General features: G+C 37.6%; 2 protein-coding genes and 2 non-coding genes across 5 annotated transcripts in view; 1 reads left to right on the top strand and 3 right to left on the bottom strand.

Moving 5' to 3' along the window:
* DIPK1A (divergent protein kinase domain 1A) overlaps positions 1-15,066 on the top strand; it is a 107,557-nt gene extending 92,491 nt beyond the window's left edge. Inside the window, exons 3-5 of the mRNA XM_045478306.1 lie at positions 6,802-6,909; positions 11,624-11,800; positions 13,070-15,066. Of these exons, the coding sequence (XP_045334262.1) occupies positions 6,802-6,909; positions 11,624-11,800; positions 13,070-13,882 (1,098 nt within the window). The 3' untranslated portion in view covers positions 13,883-15,066. The remainder of the gene's footprint in view (positions 1-6,801; positions 6,910-11,623; positions 11,801-13,069) is intronic.
* A 239-nt stretch (positions 15,067-15,305) lies between these two features.
* Positions 15,306-24,053, bottom strand: RPL5 (ribosomal protein L5). 2 transcript variants are annotated; one of them, XM_045478307.1, is made up of 8 exons: positions 23,947-24,053; positions 22,899-22,968; positions 22,700-22,815; positions 21,432-21,566; positions 19,902-20,104; positions 18,623-18,800; positions 15,910-15,998; positions 15,306-15,476 (listed from the first exon to the last, which is right to left on the bottom strand). In XM_045478307.1, exons 1-8 carry the CDS (start codon positions 23,947-23,949, stop codon positions 15,377-15,379), a joined length of 894 nt encoding a protein of 297 aa, XP_045334263.1. In that variant the 5' UTR covers positions 23,950-24,053; the 3' UTR covers positions 15,306-15,376. The 2 variants fall into 2 exon arrangements, with proteins under 2 accessions (XP_045334263.1, XP_045334264.1); XM_045478308.1 differs by having other exon boundaries at positions 15,910-15,995.
* Positions 15,688-15,824, bottom strand: LOC123600224. The gene has a single exon (XR_006713583.1). It is a non-coding gene; the product is annotated as a small nucleolar RNA SNORA66 (small nucleolar RNA).
* On the bottom strand, positions 18,871-18,966 carry LOC123600214. Its single transcript, XR_006713575.1, has one exon. It is a non-coding gene; the product is annotated as a small nucleolar RNA SNORD21 (small nucleolar RNA).
* Positions 24,054-24,067: the final 14 nt, after the last annotated feature.

Raw genomic sequence — 24,067 nt, 5'->3', positions numbered from 1 at the left:
TGGGTTCAATTTTTTTTTAATGTTTACCAGTCTTATTCATATTTTCTGTTTCTTCTTGCATCTTTTCTATTGTTTCTATTTTTCTAGAAAGACTGTGCATTTCAAATGTATTGCCATAGTATTTATATTATTCACTATCCCTACCCTTTTCTTTCCTAATAATCCTTATTTGTGCCTCCTTTTTTTTTTTTTTAATTTTTTTTTTCCAATGTTTATTTATTTTTGGGACAGAGAGAGACAGAGCATGAACGGGGGAGGGGCAGAGAGAGAGGGAGGCACAGAATTGGAAACAGGCTCCAGCCCAGAGCCTGACGCGGGGCTTGAACTCAGGGACTGTGCCTCCTTTTTTTCATGATCAGTCTTGTTAAAGGTTTATCTCCTTTGCTAAAGTTTCAGAGAACTGTTGCTATTATTGATCTTTTTCTTTTTTTTTTTTATTAACTTCTGCTTTTTTTTCTTCTTCTTTTGGACGTTTACTCTGTTATTGTTGGGGTCTTTTTTAGGCCTCTTTAGTTGAATACTTACTATTTATATTCAGTTTCTTATCTTTTTTCATCATTGCATTTAAAGCCATAAATTTCCCTCTAAGAACTCCTTTAGCTGCATCTTACAAGTTTTAATATGTATACGTTTGTTGTTGTTCGTTCTAAATATTCTGCATTTCCATTGTGGTTTTTTCTTTAATCCACAAAATAGTTAGGAATGTGCTTTTTAGTTTCCAAACATGTCTGTTTATGTTTACATTATTTTTGTTGTTGATTTCTTATTTCTTTGTGATCAGAGGATGTGGTCTATGTGATCTAAATTCATTAGAAACTCTAACCTGTAACCATAGGAGGTTTTGCTGCAGCTCCTGAGTAAGGCCTCAGAACTCCCACCATCTTCGCCTTAGTAAAGACATATGCCGGTGAAATTGCTGGCCATCTGCTACAAGCAGATAATGTTTATACCAAACAGATGGTTCTGCATTCCCTAAAAATCCCCAGAGGTTGATCTGGGGAAGGAAGTATCGAACATCTCCCATGTGATCCTCCCCAAACTGGGGTGTAGGAACTAGATTGCTCTGCTCCTCCTATGAAAATGAAACCTCATCTTCTTGGTTACAGCCAGGTCTGAAGGAGAAAGCAAGCACGGTGGAGGCTTATCCAGGAGCTTCTCTGGTAGTGACAGCTGAAGGGCAACAGCCCCCAGGTGTTGGCGTTTAACTCTACACATGGGCAGAGCACTCCATCTCTGTCAGGGCTATCCTTATCCTCCCAGCAAACTAGAAAGTATTGGTAGGGGGGCCCAGGAGGCAAGTCTGAGGAACCTGTGCTGACCTCTTCAAACATTGAGTACTTACCAGACTCGACTGTGCTTTGGCTTTCTCCTTGGGATCAATGAAAAATTTAAGCCCCCAAAATGAAAGATCAAGAAATTATCCTCAGTCCCTATCCCACACAAGAGAAGCCCAGGGTTGGCCCTCTAGTAGGTTGCAATGTATCAAGAACCAGAGCTGGGCAAGACTGATCTGTGAGCCACATCGTGTCATCAGACTGAGGGAACCAGACAGACACAGAGAACCATCAAAAGGTAATTGCAGAAACCAGAAAAGAGCAAGAGGTCTAAAGCAGAGATTAGGAGATGAAGGTCAGAGGAATTCTTACAACTATAGGAATATACCATAGCCTTCTATTGTTATTTTAATTGGTTAATTCCTTCTTTCTGCTTTCTTTGGATTAATTTTTTTCCAATTTCTTGAATTTTTAATTCATTTGTTTTGTTCTTTGCTGCTTGTTAACATAATTAAGACTTCGAATTCTACTCTAAATGGTTCTTTAATTTTATCATTAGTTTTATTTTTAGTTTCTGATTTTTTAAAAATTATCATTGTTATTTTCTAGACACTTAAATTTTCAATTTGAACTTTCTCTTTGATTCTCAAGAATTAGAAGAACCTTTAGTGGCACATGGGTAGCTCAGTTGGTTAGCATCCAACTCTTGGTTTCAGTTCATTCTCTTTCTCCCATGTCTTTGCCCCTCTCCACGTCCCTCTCTCTGTCTCCAAATAAATAAACATTTAAAAAAAAATAAAGAACATTTAATTATGTATGGATAGATGTTTTATTAATTTCAAGTTTTATCATATTGTAATTAGAGAACACTGTTTCTGCCATATCTACTGTGTGGAATGTATTAAGATTTTCATCTAATTTTTTTTTTTTTTTTTTAATGTTTATTTATTATTTATTTTGAGAAAGAGAGAGCATGTGAGCAGGGGAGAGACAGAGAGAGGGAGGGAGAGAGAGAATCCCAAGCAGGCTCCGCACTGTCAGCAGAGCCCAACTCAGGGCTTGATCCCACCAACCGTGACATCATGACCTAAGTAGAAACCAAGAGTCGGGCGCTTAACCAATTGAGCCACCCAGGCACCCCTTAGTCTAATTTTGTAAATCTTCCATGGACATTTGAAAAGTCTGTTCTCACAGCAATCAGATCTACTTTATTATTCAGGCTTTCTAATTCTTTTATATCCTTTTTTTCATACACCTTATCTGTCATGGACTAAGAGAAGTCAATTAGGCTCTAATGTCTTTCTGTTTATTTCTTTTTTTATTTCTTACAGATTTTGCTTAATAAATTTTAATACTTTATTTGCCTTATAGAAACTCATGACTGTAATATCTTCATTGTGGATTGTATGTTTGATCATTGTAAAGAGACTTTTTTTTTTTTTTTTTTTTTTTTTGCCTTATTTAATGCTTTCTTAACCTCTGACATCAACCTTGTCTGGTATAAGATTGTGATTTAATTGTGTTTTCCTTGCATTTTCCTGATATACCTGTACTATCTTTTATCTTTCATTTTCAACTTTTTTGACACTGGTTTCTGAAGATATTTTTATTTCAGTAGATGAGATTATCCTGTTGACATTTATAGATATGACTTAGTTCTGTATCACATTTTATGACCTACTTTCTGTTTTTAAGGATTCATTTGGTTTGTATCTTTCTCTAGATGGTGTATATTTCTTTGTTTCATGCATGTTCCTTCTGATTATTTAGGAAGGTCTGTATTCTGTTTTTAGCTCTTCTAATGTTTGTCTTTATTTTATAACTTTTAAAAACATACTTTATTTTTTTTAAGTTTATTTGAGAGAGAGAGAGAGAGAGAGAGAGAGAGAGAGAGAGAATGCTCACACAGGCACACGTGAGCCGTGGAGGGGCAGAGAGAGGGAGAGAGAGAATCCCAAGCAAGGCTCCATGCCATCAGCGCAGAGCCCAATGCAGGGCTTGATCCCAACAGTGAGATCATGACCTGAGCCAAAATCAAGGGTTGGACAATTAACCGACTAAGCCACCCAGGAACCCCTATCCTCTATTTCTTTAGCCTAATCTACTTCTTAACAGCAGTGACCAAATTATAATTCCATTCATCTCATCTCCTTTACTCTGCCTAATTTTAATCAATATATTATTGTTATTAGTTCTTTTAGTGATCATTGGTATACTTTTGAATGTACCTCTATCTCTGTTAATTGATTTATAAGATGTAAATGTTATCTTTGACCTTGAATATTAAAAATAAAGAGGGGCGCTGGGTGGCTCAGTCAGTTGGGCGTCCGACTTCAGCTCAGGTCATGATCTTGCAGTTTGTGAGTTCAAGCCCAGCGTCAGGCTCTGTGCCGACAGCTCAGAGACTGGAGCCTGCTTCGGATTCTGTGTCTCCCTCTGTCTCTGCCCCTCCCATGCTCATGCTCTGTCTCTCCCTCTGTCTCTCAATAATAAATAATCATTAAAAAAAACTTAAAGATAAAGAAATCAACATCCTTTTGCCACCTTCCATCTTCCTACATCTTCCCTTCTTAGTTTTTGTTAATTTTATAACTTTTGCTGGTATAGTTTGTAATATAAACATTCTGAGTAATATATAAAATAGTTATTAAGAGAATGAGCTCTGGAACCAGACTGCCTAAGTTGGAATCTTGACTTTATCATTTTTAGGTGTGTAACCTTGAGCAGATTGATTAACAGATATTTATTTGTTTCCTTGTTTTTACAATGGATATAACAATAGGTTCTACCTCACAGGTTTGTTTTCATGATAATGAATGAAAGTATAGCACTAGAACAGTGCCTGACACATAATGAGCATCTAGTAATTATAAGATATTGCATTAATTATTATGAAGTAGATTTCCAGTTTTGTTTTCATCCCAGTTCTATATTTCAACTGACTACCATGTTCAGGTTCTCTGTTCATCTCTTGGTTGCCTAAAATCCATTCTCAAGTAGTTAAGAGACACTAATGGCAGGGGCACCTGGGTGGTTCAGTTGGTTAGGCGTCCAACCCTTGATTTCAGCTCAGGTCATGATCTTGCAGTTCATGGGTTCAAGTCCTTGGGCTCCCATGGAGCCTACTTCAGATTTTCCCTCTGCTCCTCCTCTACTCACTCTCTCTCTCTCTCTCTCTCTCTCAAAATAAATAAATAAATAAACCTTAAAAAAAAAGAGAGAGACTAATGGGAGTTATAATTTCTAAACCTTTTATGTTCAAAAACATTTGATGCCTTTTACTTGAAAGGAAGTTTAGTATGTAAAATAATAGTACCTACTATTGAGCACTTATTAAAATCACAGGTGATCTGTATTCATTATATCATTTTACCTCATAATAATGCTATAATTTTATTTTTATTTTTTTAAGTAAGCTCTATGCCCAATGTGGGGCTTGAAATCACCATGAGATCAAGAGTTGTATGCTGTACAGACTGAGCCAGGCGCCTCCTTCATAATAATGCTATAAGTCAAGTATTACGTGTATTATTCATATCCCCTTTCACAAATGAAAAGGCAAGTCACGCTTCCTTTCTCAGACTTTGCTGGCATTGAACCATTATCTAACATTGATGTGGCTGTGGAGAAATCTGAGGCCAATCTCATTTATTTCCCTTTAAAGATGCCTTGATCTTTTTGCCTGAATGCTCAAAGGATTATTTATTTTTGAAGTCTAGTAAAATTCAGTGGGATATGTCAGAAGGGTCATTCTGTGTCGGTTTTCTTGGGACATTGTGTGTTCTTTCAGTCTGTGAAGTGTGCTTTCACTTACACGAAGTTGCCTTGAATTCTACTTTGAATATTTTTTCTTTTCCACTTGTTCCATTCTCCTTCAGGTGGACATGCTGGATATCCTTTATCTTCTGTATCCATAATTTTGCCTCAAATTCTTTTTAGTTCTTTTTAAATTTCCATTTCCTTTTTCTCACTTTTCTTGCCTAGCCCTCGTTTAAGTCTAACTGTGTTGTTATCCTTGTCTGCCTTCTTCTTCCGCCCCATTTATAATATGGCTTTAATTTTTAGGATCTTTTCCTTTTCTTCCTTCCTGAGTTCTGCTAGCTTATTTCACAATTCCTTCTGTTATCTCATCATCATTTCTGCTTTGAGGTCTTATTTTTTGAACGGTTTCATTAAGTCCTTTGAATTCACAGCCATATGCTTGATCTGCTTCATGGCAACGTATTTCTGGAAAATTTATTTTTATAACATTTCATTTCATTTCATTTCCTCCTTTTTCTTGTAGATTTGCTGTGTAGATCTTGGTTTCCTTGGTTATTACTTGTTACTAAACAAAAAGAGTTCTTCCTCAACCAGTTACTTACAGGAAGCAACTGGAGCAGTGAATTGTATTAGTAATGAGGCTGCTATGGTCCAGAGTGTGTGTGTGTGTGTGTGTGTGTGTGTGTGTGTGTGTGTGTGTGAAAGAGAGAAAAAAGGAGAAACATAGAGACAAAAATATTCACATAGATTGGTTTAGCTAATGTTATCTCCCCAGCAGATGCTCATAATATACTTTCCCTCAACCCATTTCATTAACAGACTGCCTCCAACATAGGTAACATTTTTAAGGAATTTATCATTCAGCACTGCCTTGTCCTCCTATTTCATGATGGCAAATAGAGTCCTTGAAAGTTCCCACAACTTGTGCTCCCTTAAACTTTCATTGTAAGTCAGGGTGGTGGTTCTGCCCCTCAAGTGTACCATCTGTTTGGTTCTATGCCAACTTTGAGAAGTAAAGTCACAGCAGTTATTTAATCTCAACATACTCTGGACTCTGGTATAATTTTCATTGAATTTGGTAGGCCATCCTGATTAATTGTGCCTTAGGGAGTTTGTGTTTATTTTCCTTATTTTCTTGTTTTTGGTGATCTCAAGGATGACAAGATGACATCATGAGCTAATTTTATTTTGTTATTGTAAAATATTTTGGCATTTTATTTTATTTTTAAATGTTTATTTATTTTGAGGGGTGAGGGAGGGGCAGGAGGGAGGCAGAGGGAGAAAGAGAGAGAGACAGGCAGACAGAATCCCAAGCAGTCTCCATACTGTCAGCGCAGAGCCCAAACGGGGCTCAAACTCACAAACCATGACCTGAGCCAAAGTCAAGAACTGGATGCTTAACCGACTGAGTCACCCAGGCACCCCATAAAATATTTTGGTACTTTAATTTTTTATTTTAAAATTAGAACCATTTTTTAAGAGTGCCTCTAAGAGCAGGTAGCATACCACCTCAGACCCTGTTAAGGGCGAAAAATAGCTTCCAGTTTTTTGCACAATATAGTCCCAATAAGATCTCTCCTCATCATATAGCAAGTAAGAGCAAAGCTCTGGATTCAAGTTCAAATCTGTCCAAATCCAGAGCCTGAGTTCTTTTCATCATAGAACTACATCTTAAAGAATATAGATATCTCTTTACAGTGTCTTTATTATGTTTCCTCTTATAAACATTTTTCATTAACTACTGTGTTTGTTTCCTGGTTTTTAGTGTGACAAGTACAAGACTGGAGTTATTGATGGACCGGCATGTAATAGCCTTTGTGTTACAGAGACTCTTTACTTTGGGAAATGCTTATCCACCAAGCCCAACAATCAGGTATGGACATTATGAATAAACATTCCAGACTGATAGTGCACTCTACTTTTACCTTAAATTAACGTATTATTAAAAGAATTCTTGGGGCGCCTGGGTGGCACAGTCGGTTAAGCGTCCGACTTCAACCAGGTCACGATCTCGCGGTCCGTGAGTTCGAGCCCCGCGTCAGGCTCTGGGCTGATGGCTCGGAGCCTGGAGCCTATTTCCGATTCTGTGTCTCCCTCTCTCTCTGCCCCTCCCCCGTTCATGCTCTGTCTCTCTCTGTCCCCAAAATAAACAAACGTTGGAAAAAAAAAAAAAAAAAAAGAATTCTTGAACCAGAGCTTTAGGAAATTTTATATACTTTAATTTTGTATGCTTTGATTCACTCATCCAATAGATATTAATCCTTTATTCCCAGTATATTTCAGACACTTTAGTTGTTAGGAATATAGTGGTAATTGAGATAGATAAGATTACTTCCATTATGGATCTTATATTAATTAATAGTGACTGATTCTGGGGTATGGGATTAGGGAAATGGAAACAGAGGAGTTTTGCCTTTCATCTTTCTGTGTAATATGACTTTAAAAAATTTACTTCTAGCTATAAATGCTTACATTAAGAAACAAAAAAGATCTCAAATCAACAACCTAACTTTACAACTTAAGGAACTTGAAAAAGAACAAACTAAACCCAAAGCTAGCAGAAAAAAATAAATAATACAGATTACAGGAGAGACAAATGAAATGGAGAATAGAAAAACAATAGAAAAAAATCAATGAAACCAAAGGTTGCTTCTTGGAAAATATCAACAAAATTGACAAACCTTTAGCTAGATGGTCTAAGAAGAAAAGAGAAGGCTCAAATTTCTAAAATCAAGACTGAAATGGGGATATTACTATTGATTCTATAGAAATAAAAAGTATTAAATGAGTACTATAAACAATTGTACACCAGGTTAAATAACCTAGATGAAATGGACAAATTCCTAGAAACAGAAAGCCTACCAAGAAATAGAAAATCTGAATAGATCTACAACTAGGAAGGAGATTGAATTAGTAATCAAAAGTCTCCCAACAAGAAAAGCCCTGACCCTGTTGCCTTCACTGGTGAATTCTACCAAACATTTAAATGCTTCTCAACCTTTCCCAAAAAATTGAAAAGGAGGGAATACTTCCTAACTCATTCTGTGAGGCCAGCATTACCCTGACACCAAAGCCAGATAAAGACACTACAGAAAATCTACAGACCTTGTGAACATTAATGCAAAATCCTCAACAAAATACTACCCAACCAAAATGAATGTAATAAAAAGATCATACACTGTGACCAAATAGGATTTATTCCTGGAATGCAAGGATGGTTCAAGATACAAAAATCAATCATTTTAATACACTAGATTAACAGAATGAAGGGGGAAAAAACCCTGGGATCATCTCAGTTGATGCAGGAAAAAAGTATTTGACAAAATTCAGTACCTTTCATGATAAAAATACTCAACAAAGCAGAATTAACGAATTTATTTTTTTTTTAACGTTTATTTATTTTTGAGACAGAGAGAGACACAGCATGAACGGGGGAGGGGCAGAGAGAGAGGGAGACACAGAATTGGAAGCAGGCTCCAGGCTCTGAGCCATCAGCCCAGAGCTGGACGCGGGGCTCGAACTCACCGACTGTGAGATCGTGACCTGAGCTGAAGTCGGACGCTTAACCGACTGAGCCACCCAGGCGCCCCCAATAAAGCAGGAATTAGAAGGCAACTACAACATAATAAAATCCATATATGAAAAATCCACAGCTAATTTCATACTTGATGGTGAAAGTCTGAAAGCTTTTCCTTTAAATTCAGGAACAAGGCAAGAATGCCCACTGTTGCCACCTGTATTCAAAACAGTACTGGAAGTTCTAGCCAAACAGACAAGTAAGAGAAATTTTAAAAGGCATCCAAATTAGAAAGGAAAAAGTAAAATTATATTTGTATGCAGATGACATGATCTTTTATATAAAAAACCTTGTTTTGGTAGAAAAACCTTTTATATAGAAAAAAATTGTTAAGGTAATAAATTAATTCAGCAAAGTAGCAAGAAACAAAGTCAACACATAAAAACCAGTTGTATTTCTATACACTAACAATGAACAATCCACAAAGGAAATTAAGAAAACCATTTACAATAGCATCGAAAAGAATAAAGTACCTAGGAATTAACATACCCAAGGAGGTAAAGGACTTGTACAATGATAACTTCAAAGCATTGTTGAAAGAATTAAAGACATAAACAAATGGAAACATATCCCATGTTCATGAATTGAAAGACTTAGTATTGTTAATCTCTTTCAAAATCCTGATGACATTTTTTGCAGAAATAGAAAAACCCACCCCAAAATTAAAAAGGAATCTCAAATAACCCCAAATAGCAAAACAATCTTGAAAAAGAACTACAGAGCTGGAGGATTCATATTTCCTGATTTCAAAACTTACTATATAAAGGGGTGCCTGGGCGGCTCAGTCGGTTAAGCATCCAGCTTTGGCTCAGGTCAAGATCTCACAGTCCGTGAGTTCGAGCCCTGCATCATGCTCTCTGCTGTCAGCACAGAGCCTGATTCAGATCCTCTCTCTGTGTCCCTTCCCCACTCACTTGCTGTCAAAAATTTAAAAATAAACAAACATTAAAAAAATACTACACAGCTACAGTAATCAAAACAATGTTTACTGGAATAAAGATAGACATATAGATCAGTAGAGTAGAGAGCCTAGAAATAAGCACCCACATATCTGATCAAATAATTTTTGACAAGAGTGCTATGACCATTCAATAGAGAAAGGAGTCTTTTCAACAAATGGTGCTGGGAAAACTGGATATCCACATGCAAAAGAACGAAGTTGGACCCTTACCTAATGCCATATGCAAAAATTAAGTCAAAACATATTAAAGACTAAAATGTAAGAACTGAAACCATAAAACTCTTGGAAAAAATATAGGGCAGGGGCACCTGGGTGGCTCAGTCTGTTAAGTGTCCGACTCTTGATTTTACCTCAGGTCATGATCTCATAATTTGTGAGTTTGGCCCTGTGTCAGGCTCTGCACTCACAGCACAGAGCCGGCTTGGGATTCTCTTTCCCTGTCTCTCTGCCCTTCCCCCTGCCCTGTCTCAAAAATGAATAAATAAACATTAAAAAATTTTTTTAAATATAGGGCAAAAGCTTCATGACACTGGATTTGGCAATGATTCCTTGGCTCTGACACCAAAGGCACAGGCAACAAAAGAAAAAGAGACAAATTGTACTTCAGAAAAATTTTAAATTTTGTGCATCAAAGGGCGCCTGGGTGGCCCAGTTGGTTAAGCATCCGACTTTGGCTCAGGTCATGATCTCATGGTTTGTGAGTTTGAGCCCTGCATCAGGGTCTGTGCTGAGCCTGGAGCCTGCTTCAGATTCTGTGTCTCCCTCTCTCTCTGCCCTTCCCCCACTCATGCTTTGTCCCTCTCTGTCTCTCAAAAATAAATAAATGTTAAAAAAAAATTTGTTTTAATTTTGTGCATCAAAAGAATATCAATAGAGTAAAAAGCAAATCCACAGAATGAGAGAAAACATTTGCAAATCATGTATCTGATAAGAGGTTAATATCCAGAATATATAGAGAACTTCTAAAACTCAACAACAACAAAACAACCATATTTAAAAATGTACGAAGGACTTGAATAGGCATTTCGCAAAAAAAAAAAAAAAAAAAAAATACACAAATGGCCAATAAGTACATGAAAAGATGCTCAGCATCACTTGATCTTAGGGAAATGCAAATCAAAATCACAATGAGATACCACTTTACACCCATTAGGATGGCTACTATCCAAAAAATGGAATGGTTGGTAAGGATGGAGAGAAATTGGGAACCCTTGTGTACTATTGGTGGGAATGTGATATGGCACAGCCATTGCAAAAAGCAATATAGCAGTTCCTCAAAATATTAAACATAGAATGATTTTATGATCCAGCAATTTCACTTCTGGGTATATACCTTAACAAATTGAAAGCAGAGTCTTTATAAAAGATATCTGTACAACAATGTTCATATCAGCATTATTCACAGTAGCTACAATGAGGAAGCACTCAAGTGTCTATCAGCAGGTGAATAGAAATGCAAAATGTGGTATATACATATGGGTTATTAGCTTTAAAAAGGAAGAAATTCTGATACATGCTAATACATGGATGAATCTTGAGGACATTATGCTAAGTGAAATAAGCCAGTCACAAAAAGACAAGTTTTGTATTGTTCCATTTATATGAGATACTTAGATTAGTTAAAACTGTAAAGACAGAAAATAGAATGTCAGGTGATGTCAGGGGCTGGGGTGGGTGAGGAGGGAGAGCAGGGAGTTATTATTTAATGAGTATAGAGTTTAACTTTTATGAGATGAAGAGTTCTGCAGATGGATGGTGGTGATGGCTGCACAACATTGTGAATGTAATACCAAAGTGGTTAAGATGGTAAATTTTATGTTTTTAATATTTTGCCACAATTTAAAAACTGGAAAAAATAACATTCATCATGGTCAAAAATATATGTATTTAAGCATGCATAGCTTTTATAATCTAAAAAAGTTATGGACAAAAGCTCAATCCTAATGTTTTGTTACTTTGTGTGTTTTTATAAGAAGAGGACACTAAAAATACAGTGGTAAAATTTTCTACTTAGCCTAAAGAATAATTTGTCATTCTTTTTTCATATAGATGTATTTAGGGATTTGGGGTAATCTACCAGGTGTTGTGAAATGTCAAATGGAACAAGCACTTCATCTTGATTTTGGGACTGAATTGGAACCAAGGAAAGAAATAGTGCTATTTGATAAGCCAACTAGGGGAACAACTGTACAGAAATTCAAAGAAATGGTCTACAGTCTCTTTAAAGTAAGTATATCCATTCACATGTTGTTAGTGTGAGGCAGTATATTCTTCTGGAAGAGTTGGTAAGACCTCATCCTAAGCCACAAAAATGTTGGTATTCTTTAACCTGTATCAAGGTCTCTATCTTGAGGAAATAATTCAAACAAAATGTGTGGAAGATGTTTATATTAACATTATTTATGATAGCTAAAAATATCCGGATATGAAAGGGGAATTCATTAAATTGATGAGCTGCTCTATAGTTTGACACTGTAACTGGCATACATTATTAAAGATGGGGGAGGGGATTAAATTAGTATACATACCCTGATTGCAAATTATTTTTCAAAGATTTAAAGAAATATTCATACAAAGATTAAATATATTAAAAGATAAAAATAGTTACAATTTTGGAAAGAATCTCTTTTTATTGCTGTCATATTTTCACTCAAAATCTTTTTTTTCTGGGGTTCCTGGTTGACTTAGTTAAACATTCGACTAGTGGTTTTGGCTCAGGTCACGATCTTGCAGTTCATGGGTTCTAGCCCCACATCAGGCTCTACGCTGAGAGTGTGGAGGCTGCTTGGGATTCTCTCCCCCTGCCTCTGCCCTTCCCCTACTCACACTTTCTCTTTCTCTCAAAATAAGTTTTTTAAAAAATCTTTCTTTTCTTTGAACAGTTTACATTTTCAGACTATTTATCCCATGAATCTTCATGGGGAAATACTTTTTTTTTTTTTTTTTTTTTTTTTAGTTTTTATTTAATAAACACCCAACATGGGACTTGAACTCACAACCCCAAGATCAAGAGCTGCACACCCCTCCAACTGAGCCAGCCGGGAGCCCCAATACTTTTTAACCTTCATCATTGGAATGATATAACTTGAACAAAATAGTTCTATTAATGTATTTAACTACAAAATAAGAGAAAATAATTTTCCATTGACCCACATTATAACTTTGGGTATGAGCACATTACACTGCAACTTTGCAAGTAAATGTATAAATAAGACAAAACTAATACTTAGTGTCTTGGATAACTGTATTTATCTACAGGGCCCAAGGGGCTAATGGAAGCTAGGGTGGCCATTTCTTAAAAAAATATATACTTAATGAAGTGGGTTTTACTATAATTATATAAAACATACTTATTCACTTAGTAAGCATGATATTTGGAGATGTATTAAGTTCCTTTATGGAGATTCAGTAACAAGATCATTACTTAGCATAGTAATCCTGTAAAGTTAGTATGTATATTATATGTGAGGTATTTTTCATTCCTTATACACATAGGCAAAGTTGGGTGACCAAGGAAACCTCTCTGAACTGGTTAATCTCATCTTGACGGTGGCTGATGGAGACAAAGATGGCCAGGTTTCCTTGGGAGAAGCAAAGTCAGCATGGGCACTTCTTCAACTAAATGAATTTCTTCTCATGGTGATACTTCAAGATAAAGAACATACCCCCAAATTAATGGGATTCTGTGGTGATCTCTATGTGATGGAAAGTGTTGAATATACCTCTCTTTATGGAATAAGCCTTCCATGGGTCATTGAACTTTTTATTCCATCTGGGTTCAGAAGAAGCATGGATCAGTTGTTCACACCATCATGGCCTAGAAAGGCTAAAATAGCCATAGGACTTCTGGAATTTGTGGAAGATGTTTTCCACGGCCCGTATGGAAACTTCCTCATGTGTGATATTAGTGCCAAAAACCTAGGATATAATGATAAGTATGATTTGAAAATGGTGGACATGAGAAAAATCGTGCCAGAGACAAACCTGAAAGAACTTATAAAGGATCGCCACTGTGAGTCTGATTTGGACTGTGTTTATGGCACGGATTGTCGAACTACCTGTGATCAGAGTACAATGAAGTGTACTTCAGAAGTGATACAACCAAACTTGGCAAAAGCCTGTCAGTTACTCAAAGACTACCTACTGCGTGGTGCTCCAACTGAAATTCGTGAAGAATTGGAAAAGCAACTTTATTCTTGTATTGCTCTCAAAGTCACAGCAAATCAAATGGAAATGGAACATTCTTTGATACTAAATAACCTAAAAACGTTACTGTGGAAGAAAATTTCCTACACAAATGACTCTTAGTTCATTTGGACATCGTGACCATCATAGGAAACTTAACAATTCTAAGGAAAAATTTTGAGCATTAAAAAAATGGCTTCTGACTCAAATCCTTTCCAGTTATACGAAACCCCTTTTCCCTGGTTTTAAGAAGCCATCATCTTAAGATACATATTGATTGCTTGAAGGAACGGCAGGAGGTATAGGATGAACTGATCCAAAGATTAATTCCTGCATTAGAAGCCCTGGTACATTTCTTCCCAGTACATTCACTGTGTTAACTATTTTGACTAATGACCTAAAATAATGCTGTGAAAAGCCTCATCCCATAAACAGAGTATTTCGTAGATTTTACTTAAGCCAAAATACCATTGCTGGAAACATTGCAATGAAGCTGCTGTTTAAAAAAATATATATACGTACACTTACTGAAGTCTTAGCATGGTAAAGTTTGCACATTAACAAGAAATTAAGACTGCAAAGCAGGTAAAGTTACTCCTTTATAAACAGATGTTGGGTTAATAGCATGGTTTGTTGTTATTTATAGACCTAAAAACATTTGTTACATGGCTTCAGAATGTTGAGTGGCTATTAGCTTAAAAATAAAAATCCATCAGAAACCGTTCTACTTGGCAATATGTAACTGCCAAGTTTAGAGGCTGAAACTGGATGAGCTTTCATCATCCTTGATTTGATGGGTCCTTCATAGTGTCAATGAGCAGTCCTTCAAAACTGACTTAAGGGCATCGACTCAATCCAAATCCACAAGTCTGAATTTGAGCTATGGGGAAGTGGGACATTAAGAGGCAGACTCTGAAATCATGGGACTTTTTAATAACAATTTTCCATTTTGAACAGTATTTCCTGTTGGCCAAAGGGCTATTTCTTAAGAGGCATGTAAATTTATTTTTCCATGTGAACTTGATATGCAAGTTAATATTTGTTCATGTTATTTTCATGTTTATTAAGATCTGGCATGTACCTTTCAACATCTCTTGAAGGAACCTCTTTTGAAGGAAGACCCAGTATTTTTTGCTCCAAGGTTTCACCTGATTAAAGTGAAATGTTATGTGAACTTCACTGGACAGCCTTCTCTCAAAAATTAAAGCCATTGATGAGCACGTTTTGCTTACTTTAAAATGGTGTAGTTTGAAGGTACCTTTTCTTCCCACTAACCATCTGGTTACAATAAATGAATGGAAGAAATATTTCCTAGTGGATGGTTGGTCTGTTGCTTGCCAGACTTTTTAACGGAGAGCTGTATATCATACAATTAGAGGGACAACTCCTGTCAAGGAAAACAGAAGCCCAAGAAGCAGGTGTGAACTTTGAGTCAATATGTAAAGTTATACTTGTTTCTTGAAGCAAAAACAACCCATCAACTCCTCTGCTTTTATATTTGAGGATATTTCTTGTAGTTTCATTAACAAGAGGTTAACACAGAAACTGCTGCTTGGTGAATAAGTTTATTATTGTCTTTATCTGAAAAATCTTCACAGAAAATTGTGGTTTGGTTTATTAGCTCTCAGCAGCCCGCTCCTGAGCTCTAAGGAAGCTTGCCTTCTTCTGAGCTACCCGATCTTTCTTCTGGGCAAGAGACATTTTGGGACGGTTCCACCTACAAAACAGAGTAAAATTAAGAGACAAATGTGATTTTTAAAAACCATAGCTAGAGGATAAAAAATAAATATTTAACTTTGTAAAGGGCAAGACTGCAACCAGGTCAAACAATCCAAATTCCAATATACCTACTTATGATCATAAGCTAACTTCCCCACACCCATTATTAAAGAGATGCATTATTTAAAAATGCAGTTAACTGGCAGTTATACTGTACTGGGATAGAAGGGGTCAGCTCAGTAAGTAGCTTCTGAGGCTAATACATTTCTATCACCATAATTACTTTAGCAAACCTGGTTCCCCTCACTTCTGCAACATCATGCAGAGTTAGTGATCGAGTTTGCACAACTTCAGTAAGAGTCTGAGTAACACAAAACAAGGCAAGGAACTCCTCCCAACCTCTCTTAAAAAGACAACAGGAGGATGCATACCTCTTCTTTTTGACTTCTTTCTTAGGCTTCTTCTCATAGACTGGATTCTCTCGAATAGCAGCATGAGCTTTCTTATACATCTCCTCCATCTGAAAGAAAGCAAAGCAAACAGTACTTGGTTTCATTTCACATGCCCTACAACAGTCAGGTAACACTGCATTCTACTACTGGCTCTATTTCGTCCTTCTAAACCAGACTGTCAAAAGCAACTAAACTAGGTCAATGCTGGTATCTCCTATTTCTACATGTAACCCACCTTTTCTTTAAAATACTCTGACCTCCCTCCCCTACTCGCGCATTTTCAAAATAAACTTAAAAAAAATAAATAAATAACAGGGCACCTGGGTGGCTCAGTCAGTTAGATGTCTGACTCTTCAATCTCAGCTCAGGTCATGATCTCTAACACCCTGCATCAGGCTCTGTGCTGACACTGTGGAGCCTGCTTGGAATTCTTGCTTTCTGCCACTCCCCCTTCCCATGCTCTCTCAAAATAAATACATTTTAAAAAATAAAATACGGTCTGACCTAAATTCTTTTTGAGAGCACGCACATGACACTTAACCAACTGAGCCACCCAGGTGCCCCTGACCTAAATCCTTTTATTCAAGTGAGAATACATGCCAAAACCAAGAATTTAAGATGTTAAGATGAAGAGTATATGGGGCCAACAGCAATTGCTAAATTCATTTGTGTTCTCCCACATTCCCCGGATTTGTATTTTCCTTCAGTACCTGATAAGATCTTTCAATGCTATACCCAGAACTGCATACCAGGGACCTCTTCTATCTATTACTATTAGGAATCACTAGTATTTGGCAACAGTATTAGGCCTCTGTGGAAACAGAGGTTTGAATTTCCCTAGAAAACCCTGAGACACTATCCAATTAGATCTTAATGAGAATTTTGTTCTAAAATTCATCAAACAACAATTCTGTATCTCTGAACTGTTTCAATCACCACCTCCAAATAAATGACGATGGGTTCTATGGAAGACCAAGTCATGAAGCAGCTATAAAATGCCTGAATGTTCATTATCACAATATAGTAACAAGTAGAGCCCCCTAAAGAATGAGTCACAGTAATCCAAGTGTCTAAAATTACTCATTCAATATGGAGAAAATATCACTACATGCATTTATTTGTATAAAACCTAGCAAAAGACGGGGGGCGCCTGGGTGGCTCAGTCGGTTAAGCAGACGACTTCGGCTCAGGTCATGATCTTGCGGTCCGTGAATTCGAGCCCCGCGTCGGGCTCTGTGCTGACAGCTCAGAGCCTGGAGCCTGTTTCAGATTCTGTGTCTCCCTCTCTCTGACCCTCCCCCATTCATGCTGTCTCTCTCTGTCTCAAAAATAAACGTTTAAAAAAAAAAAAAAAAAAACTTAGCAAAAGAAAATAATGCCAACACTTTCACTGCATGAGATCTCAACTCCCTAAATCCCTCCTCAAAGTTTCTCTTTTATTTTAGGCACTTTATGACAGCTCCCCACTGTATTTAACAAATCTATTTGAGGACTTCAAGTGCAGTCATTTAATAAATCTAAGCAACTTGGTTCATTCGTTCCAAGAGAAACCAAGAGAAAATACAACCATGTACATAATGAGTTTAGGTAAAAACCACTTCCTCCTAGGGCAAGTCAAATGTCTGCAGAGGATTTCAGCAGCCATGCAGAAAAACAGGCTTCCATAGATCAAATTAATGAGCTAGCTGGGAAAAGTACATTAGCCTAAGAGTGGTCCAGCTGAAGTACACCACATATATTAGAAAGCATTAAGAAATAGATATCTGAAAGGAGCTTAGGAATTTGGAAAGTTTTGAGCAAGTGTGACATTACCAGAGTAAAAAATGGCTTAGGAAGAAAAATTATGCAGGCCAAGTAGAATCATCACAAGTAAAAGACCTATTTACCACAGCAAATGAGGACAATGTCAATAGTAACATAAAAGCATAAATTTCTGAAAATTATCATGTACTTGAATTACCAACATAAATACTAACCTTTTAACTCCAAAACTCAAGCTATGTTTATTCAGTCCTAGACTGTGTACTAAGCATACAAATGACAGTGATCTTCAATTACAATTCTACTTAAAAGATTTTCATAACCAAAACTGTGTCAAAATGGAAACTGTTCACTAACAGCAAAGGACATTTGATATAACCTCCAATTTATATACAACTCCATAAGCTACATAATAGTTTTGTAATAATCAGTGTGATTTTTGTGTTCTGTGCCTATTATCTTCCATTACTACAATGGATTAACAGAGAACCTTGGAGGTAAAACTTTAGGGGTCATAAATTCTTTTTTTTAACGTTTATTTATTTTTGAGACACAGCGACAGAGCATGAGTGGAGGAGGGGCAGAGAGGGAGACACAGAATGCAAAGCAGGCTCCAGGCTCTGAGCTCGACGCAGGGCTCAAACTCACGAACAAGATCATGACCTGACCTGAAGGACACTTAGCCGACTGAGCCACCCAGGCACCTCTACCTTGTCTGACTTTTACCTTACTCTTACCCACTATTCCAATTTCATGTCATCCCATTTTAAGGTAAGGACAGCTCATTTGAGTCCATCTATACCTATTAACATACTCATATTCAACTTGTAGATGTTAACTGGAAATAAAACTACTAATGTACCCACCAAAACCAAGTAGTAAAGCGCTCTATAAACTAACCAATACAGGAATTTTTAGTTAAAATTTTTACCATGTCTGGAGTAACGTTGTTCTTTATGTATTGAGAGAACTGTTTTTTGTAAGCATCTTCATCTTCTTCCATTAGGTAACGCATATAATCTGCAACATTTTGACCCATGATGTGCTTCCGATGTACTTCTGCATTGAATTCCTTGCTTTCTGAATCATAACCAGGGAATCGTTTGGTACTAAAACAAAGTTTTTCATTTTAGTATGTAATGATTGAAATCAGTTCACTAGCAGGAATTCACTTCAGTAGCTGCCATCAGTCCCGTCTTGAAACAATTAATTGCATCATATGCAACCAAAGGACCAACTACTGACTGCTCAGTTAGTGGGATATCATCATTCAGCAGCTGATCTCTGAATTCCCAGATAGAAGAGAAAATCATGCCACAAACACCTTTAAAAGTCACGAAATGAATCAAGCTTCTACCACTATCAAGTTAGTTTTCCATATTAGTATAGGAAATGGTTTCAAAACTGTCCCCCCGCCGCCAAACCCTAGAATTTCTCAGTGGTGCCTCAGAGTACATGGGGATAAGTGATTTGTTCAAGACCACATCTAATAGGTGCTTTGCAAGAGATCTGCAGGTCCCTAAAAATGTATGTCCCACCATTATAAAAGTTCCAGTTAGGTTACATTTCATAGGCTAACCTCTCCAACGCCAAAACCTATAGCCAGATAAAATTTTGGTTAAGTCACCAACTACTTAAATAACCTTACGAGGCTAATAATACATCATGTCTTAAAGATGCATCTACTCAACAATAACAAAAATCATTAACTTAAACCAAAGGAACTACCAAATTAAAATCACCTACTTAGCCTCTAATGATCTACAATCTTATTTCCAGTGGAAAGTTTGGGAATTTATCTTAAGCCTTTTCTCAAAATCTTTTCCTGGAGTTGACAGTTTCCCATAACTGAATAAGGCAATTTTCATTCTGAATGAAAAGAAAATGCACTGGGAGGGGAGTGAACTTGAGTTGCTCATTTCTAACCAAAACTAAGCCACAACACAAAAGCTAGTGGTTTCAACCCTGGCTTTTCTGCTACTGGCTCTAAAACCTTGAACGAATCATTTACCTCTGAACCTCAGTCTCATTTATGAAATACATTACAATTCCTTCCTGCCCTGCCAGGTTCCTTTTGCATAGTATTAAGCATATAGCAGGTACACAATGATAGCTTCCTATTATTTTAATTGATTCAGTAATCTCCAGAGTCCAACCAGTTAGAAATGGAAATACTGGAGTCTAAACAATGAAGATTTGAATACTATTACCTGTGAGGAATAGACAAGCCTCCATCCACAGCTCCCTTGAGGGCCCCAAAAACTTTATTTCCAGTAGTAGTTCTGGCAAGACCTGCATCTAAATAGCAGGTGAAGGCACCAGGTTGACCATCAATGCTTTCCACATTGTATTCATCTCCAGTCACTTCTACTTGGCCTTCATAGATCTTATCCATGCCAAACCTATTGAGAAGCTATTAACAAAAAAGCCAGTCTAAATATATTTAAACAATTCTAACATCCAGTCACAACATTAATGACCTGACGAGGAGAAAAAATTTCCTTCCAATTCACTTATCCCCTTGTACCAACTGACTTTTAAATATTAAGATGCTACAAAAAGAAACTTCAGACCTTCGAATTTATTAACAATTTTGTCTTGTAGCTTCTGAACCTTTGCTATATGCCCATACTTGATTTATGTAGCCATCAATTAAGATGTAACCATGCTGTATGTATCTACTCAAGGGAGATATTCTCCACATTTCTTCAGTCTTATTTGGCTACAATAAAATTCAACTATTTATGTTATCACACATGTAGTTTTGATTAATGTCATTAAAATCTTAGGAGAAGGATCCTGGGCAGAAGAGAACATCTGGAGAGCTCTACTCTCCACAGACATTACATCAATAAGGGTGACTCCTCTGCTAGTACATCTAACTAGAACTTCACCACAAGCAGTGTGAGTTTGTACCACATTGTTCTCATATATAAGGATGATGCTTCCCACTCCTACTCAAGCATATTTATAACCAATGAAAATGTGGGTCCCTAACAATGATGCATGCTTAACATTTCCAATGCAAAACAAGATCGGTAACAGAAAACAAAAGGCAAAAAAAATCACATTTGCATCTACTTTCCACGTATTATAGGAAATGATGCCACCCAAAGGCAAAAATGATTAAAAAAACTGAATCCCATACCCATGCCTGCTCACCCTCCCCAAATTTAAAACATTGTTTCTCAAAATTAACATGTGTATAACCTGGACATCCTATTATAGATTCCAGGAGTGAGGAGTGCAGCCTGCATTTTAAATGTGCACTGGTCAGAAAATCTATACCTCTGAATAAAGGTCTGCAACATCCAACAAGGCAATAATTAACCTACAGATGGCTATTTAAAATTGTTTAAATTCAGTGCTCGCTTCAGCAGCACATATACTAAAATTGTTTGAATTCAATTCCTCAACAGCACCAGCCACATTTCATGTGCTCAACATCCACATGTGGCTAGTGGCTATCATTCTTTGGTTTATACTCTAGTGATCTAGACCCAACCCACAGGGTAAAAAAACAAAAACTATCTCCCCAGAGTACTAGAAAACTGTGTAGTCTCAAACTTTGTATTTATAAAATTGTCTTCCCTGATGATGACCTTGTAAGCAACAGCACAACAACAGGCACTTCCCAGAAGCCACAGCTGAGAGTATCTTATTCATGTGTGAACATCTACCTGGCAGACAACTCTTAACAATGAGCGAGTTGTAAAACATCAAAGTTATCTTCTACATACCCTGCGGGCCAGCAGCAGGCCAGTACAATATGCTGCAGCATAATTTGTCAGGCCAACCTTCACACCATACTTTGGGAGTTCATGAGCATACGCTGCACAAACTATCATGTCTCCTTCTATACGGGCATAAGCAATCTGTTAAGAGAAAAACCAGATTGGTAATCTGTATTTTCAACTGTTTGATTACTTGTCCTAGGTGTCTTCTTTTTCAAAGGACTTAAAAAAAAAAAAGAAAAAAGCTGGACACAAATTACAACGCTTAGAATCTGTCTTTGTTAACCTTACCAATGGGAGTTTATGGTTTGGTCAACTATAGCAGATAGGTTTTCTGTAAATGTCATAATTATCACAAATTGAACTAAAAGTACCACACAGACATTGAACATCGAAATGCCTTTGGAATAAAACTGTTGTTCTTTCCAAATATTGAAAAGACTTAGCTGCATTAGTCAATGAATTAAAGAGGCATCATGAAAAAGTCAAAAAAGGAATCTATCATTATTTCAAACATCTTTTGAACTAAGCATAGCTAGGTCCAACAATGCTTCTAATACCTAACGTTTAGTTATCTGAACTTAGGGATGAAGGAACTGTTAGTTTGCCCAGAAAACAGAGGTGTGCCTGCAAAAGCTCAGCAAATCATTAACTGAAAAATTTTCCCTAAATGTAAAAGCCCAGAAAACTAGCTTCTAGGAGCAAACTACCATTTTCTGGATGTCTTTTATGGGAAAGACAGCTTCATACAGAATTATCAAAGCCTATTTCAAGCAATGAGCAGAAATAAAAACAATCTTAAAAGCCTAATTTAACCTCCACAACTCTCTCTTCAATAAGCAGTGGTATTGTGGCATATAAGGCCATACAGCACAAGTCAGGATTTAGTCCGTTAACAAATTCTATTACTCTCTTGGAACTGGAAAATGCAAGAACATACTTGGCCTCAAATTTATCCTCCTACCCCTACAAGAATAGTATATACCCTAGATTTCGCCAATCCTCTCCCCCACCATTAGAAAATGGGATTAAACTAGTTTGGTCAGGATTGTCAAACATGGCCAATTTTTTAGTTGAGTATTTTAATGTACCAATCCCTCCCATGCTCCAACTTCAGGCCTACTAAAAGAAAAACACTACTCAATGTTTTTAAAATGCCAGGCACTAGAGAGCCTCTAATCCATACATGTGTTTTGCCCCCCAAGTACAACTTCTCCAGCATTCAGTTAAAGAGGGTGAGGTTTACCATCTGTTGAGTTCTGAATACAACTTACCTGACAAATGATATCTCTGTTGGTTACGCGAACTATCATCCTGTATTTAGGTGTGTTGTACTTATTTTTATCCTGAATTACCAAGCGTTTCCGGGCATAGTAATCAGTTTTACCCTCTGGGGGGGAAAAAAAGCAATTTAAGAAAGTCTGTTCCACTGCAGAATCTTCTAATATTGTGAACATGAGTAACTGACCATACCTCGTCTTCTTCTAAATTTCACTTGGTATCTCTTGAAGTAAGCCTTATTCTTGACAACTTTAACAAACCCCTTTAAGAATAAAAGAATGTTATTAAAACTTTGATAAATGGCTTACGATATTTTTGGTATCTGCGCTAACTCTGTAACAAAACAACACTTCAAGAGTGAATCCACACAACTGTCACTTTTGTAGACTCCAGTTTCTCAAACCAGAGGGTCAAGAATCACTTTTTCTACTTCCCATCAATCACTTTTCCAAAGCATTGCTTTAGACAGCAATCTTGCCTAACGTCAGTTTGTTCCAAACACCATACCTCTCATTTAGAGAACCTAACCTCGTATTTCCTGCACTGTCCACGCACGTTTTCCAAAAGCCTCAATTACTTGCCACAAAACTCATCTGGTCAAGGGCATATTTAGCAATTACTCCCGATTAAAAGAGCACTATCCCCCTCGAACCAAAGCAACGCCCCATCCCCCAAATCATTAAAAACTAGTGCCAGCAACAGTCTAGAGACAGAGGCAAGAGGCACCTACCAACTAAAGGAGCTTTCTTTCGGGGCTCAGAAAAGCCACAGCCTCCAGGCTGACTGTTAAGTTTAAAAGCCACCTCTGGAAGACCCACCGACCCAAGACTCTCCCGAAAAAACCACGGAGCAGTCAGGGCTGGATGAGTCCGAGGAGCCGCAGCCCATCTCCACTCAGACATCCCCAGCTACTCACGGGACCGACTGCATGCAATCTTCCCCGCCTGCTGGTGCCCCTTCGGACAAGCCGGCACTATCCCCACAGCCTGTCTACTAAAATCATCCCCCTCCTCAATCCGCCGCCCGGGCTCCTGATTTTCTTCGTCAACCCCTCCCCCAAGCTTGCGCGCCGGGCGGCAGCCATTAAGGCCACGCTGGGAGCGGCAGCCCTACCTCAGCAGAGCCCACTATCGAACGCCATCCAACCCCAGCGCCGCGCGAAACGGATCCTAGGCTGGCGTTTGAGCAAGGACAGGGAACCCCCGTGCATCCGTAGCCCCGATTCCAGATATCCACTCACCATCCTGCGGAACAGAGACCGGCGTCCGCGGCTCGCCACAGACCAGCAGGCCCAGCAGCGCTCCGCGGGGGGAAAAGGCCTCAGTCCGTGCGCAGGCGCAGTATGTAGCACTGATGATCAC

The sequence above is a fragment of the Leopardus geoffroyi genome, chromosome C1, assembly GCF_018350155.1.
Source record: "Leopardus geoffroyi isolate Oge1 chromosome C1, O.geoffroyi_Oge1_pat1.0, whole genome shotgun sequence".
NCBI classification, from domain to species: Eukaryota; Metazoa; Chordata; class Mammalia; order Carnivora; family Felidae; genus Leopardus; species Leopardus geoffroyi.
The sequence above is the reverse complement of the archived record's forward strand: the minus strand, read 5'-3'. Positions and strand labels throughout refer to the sequence as shown.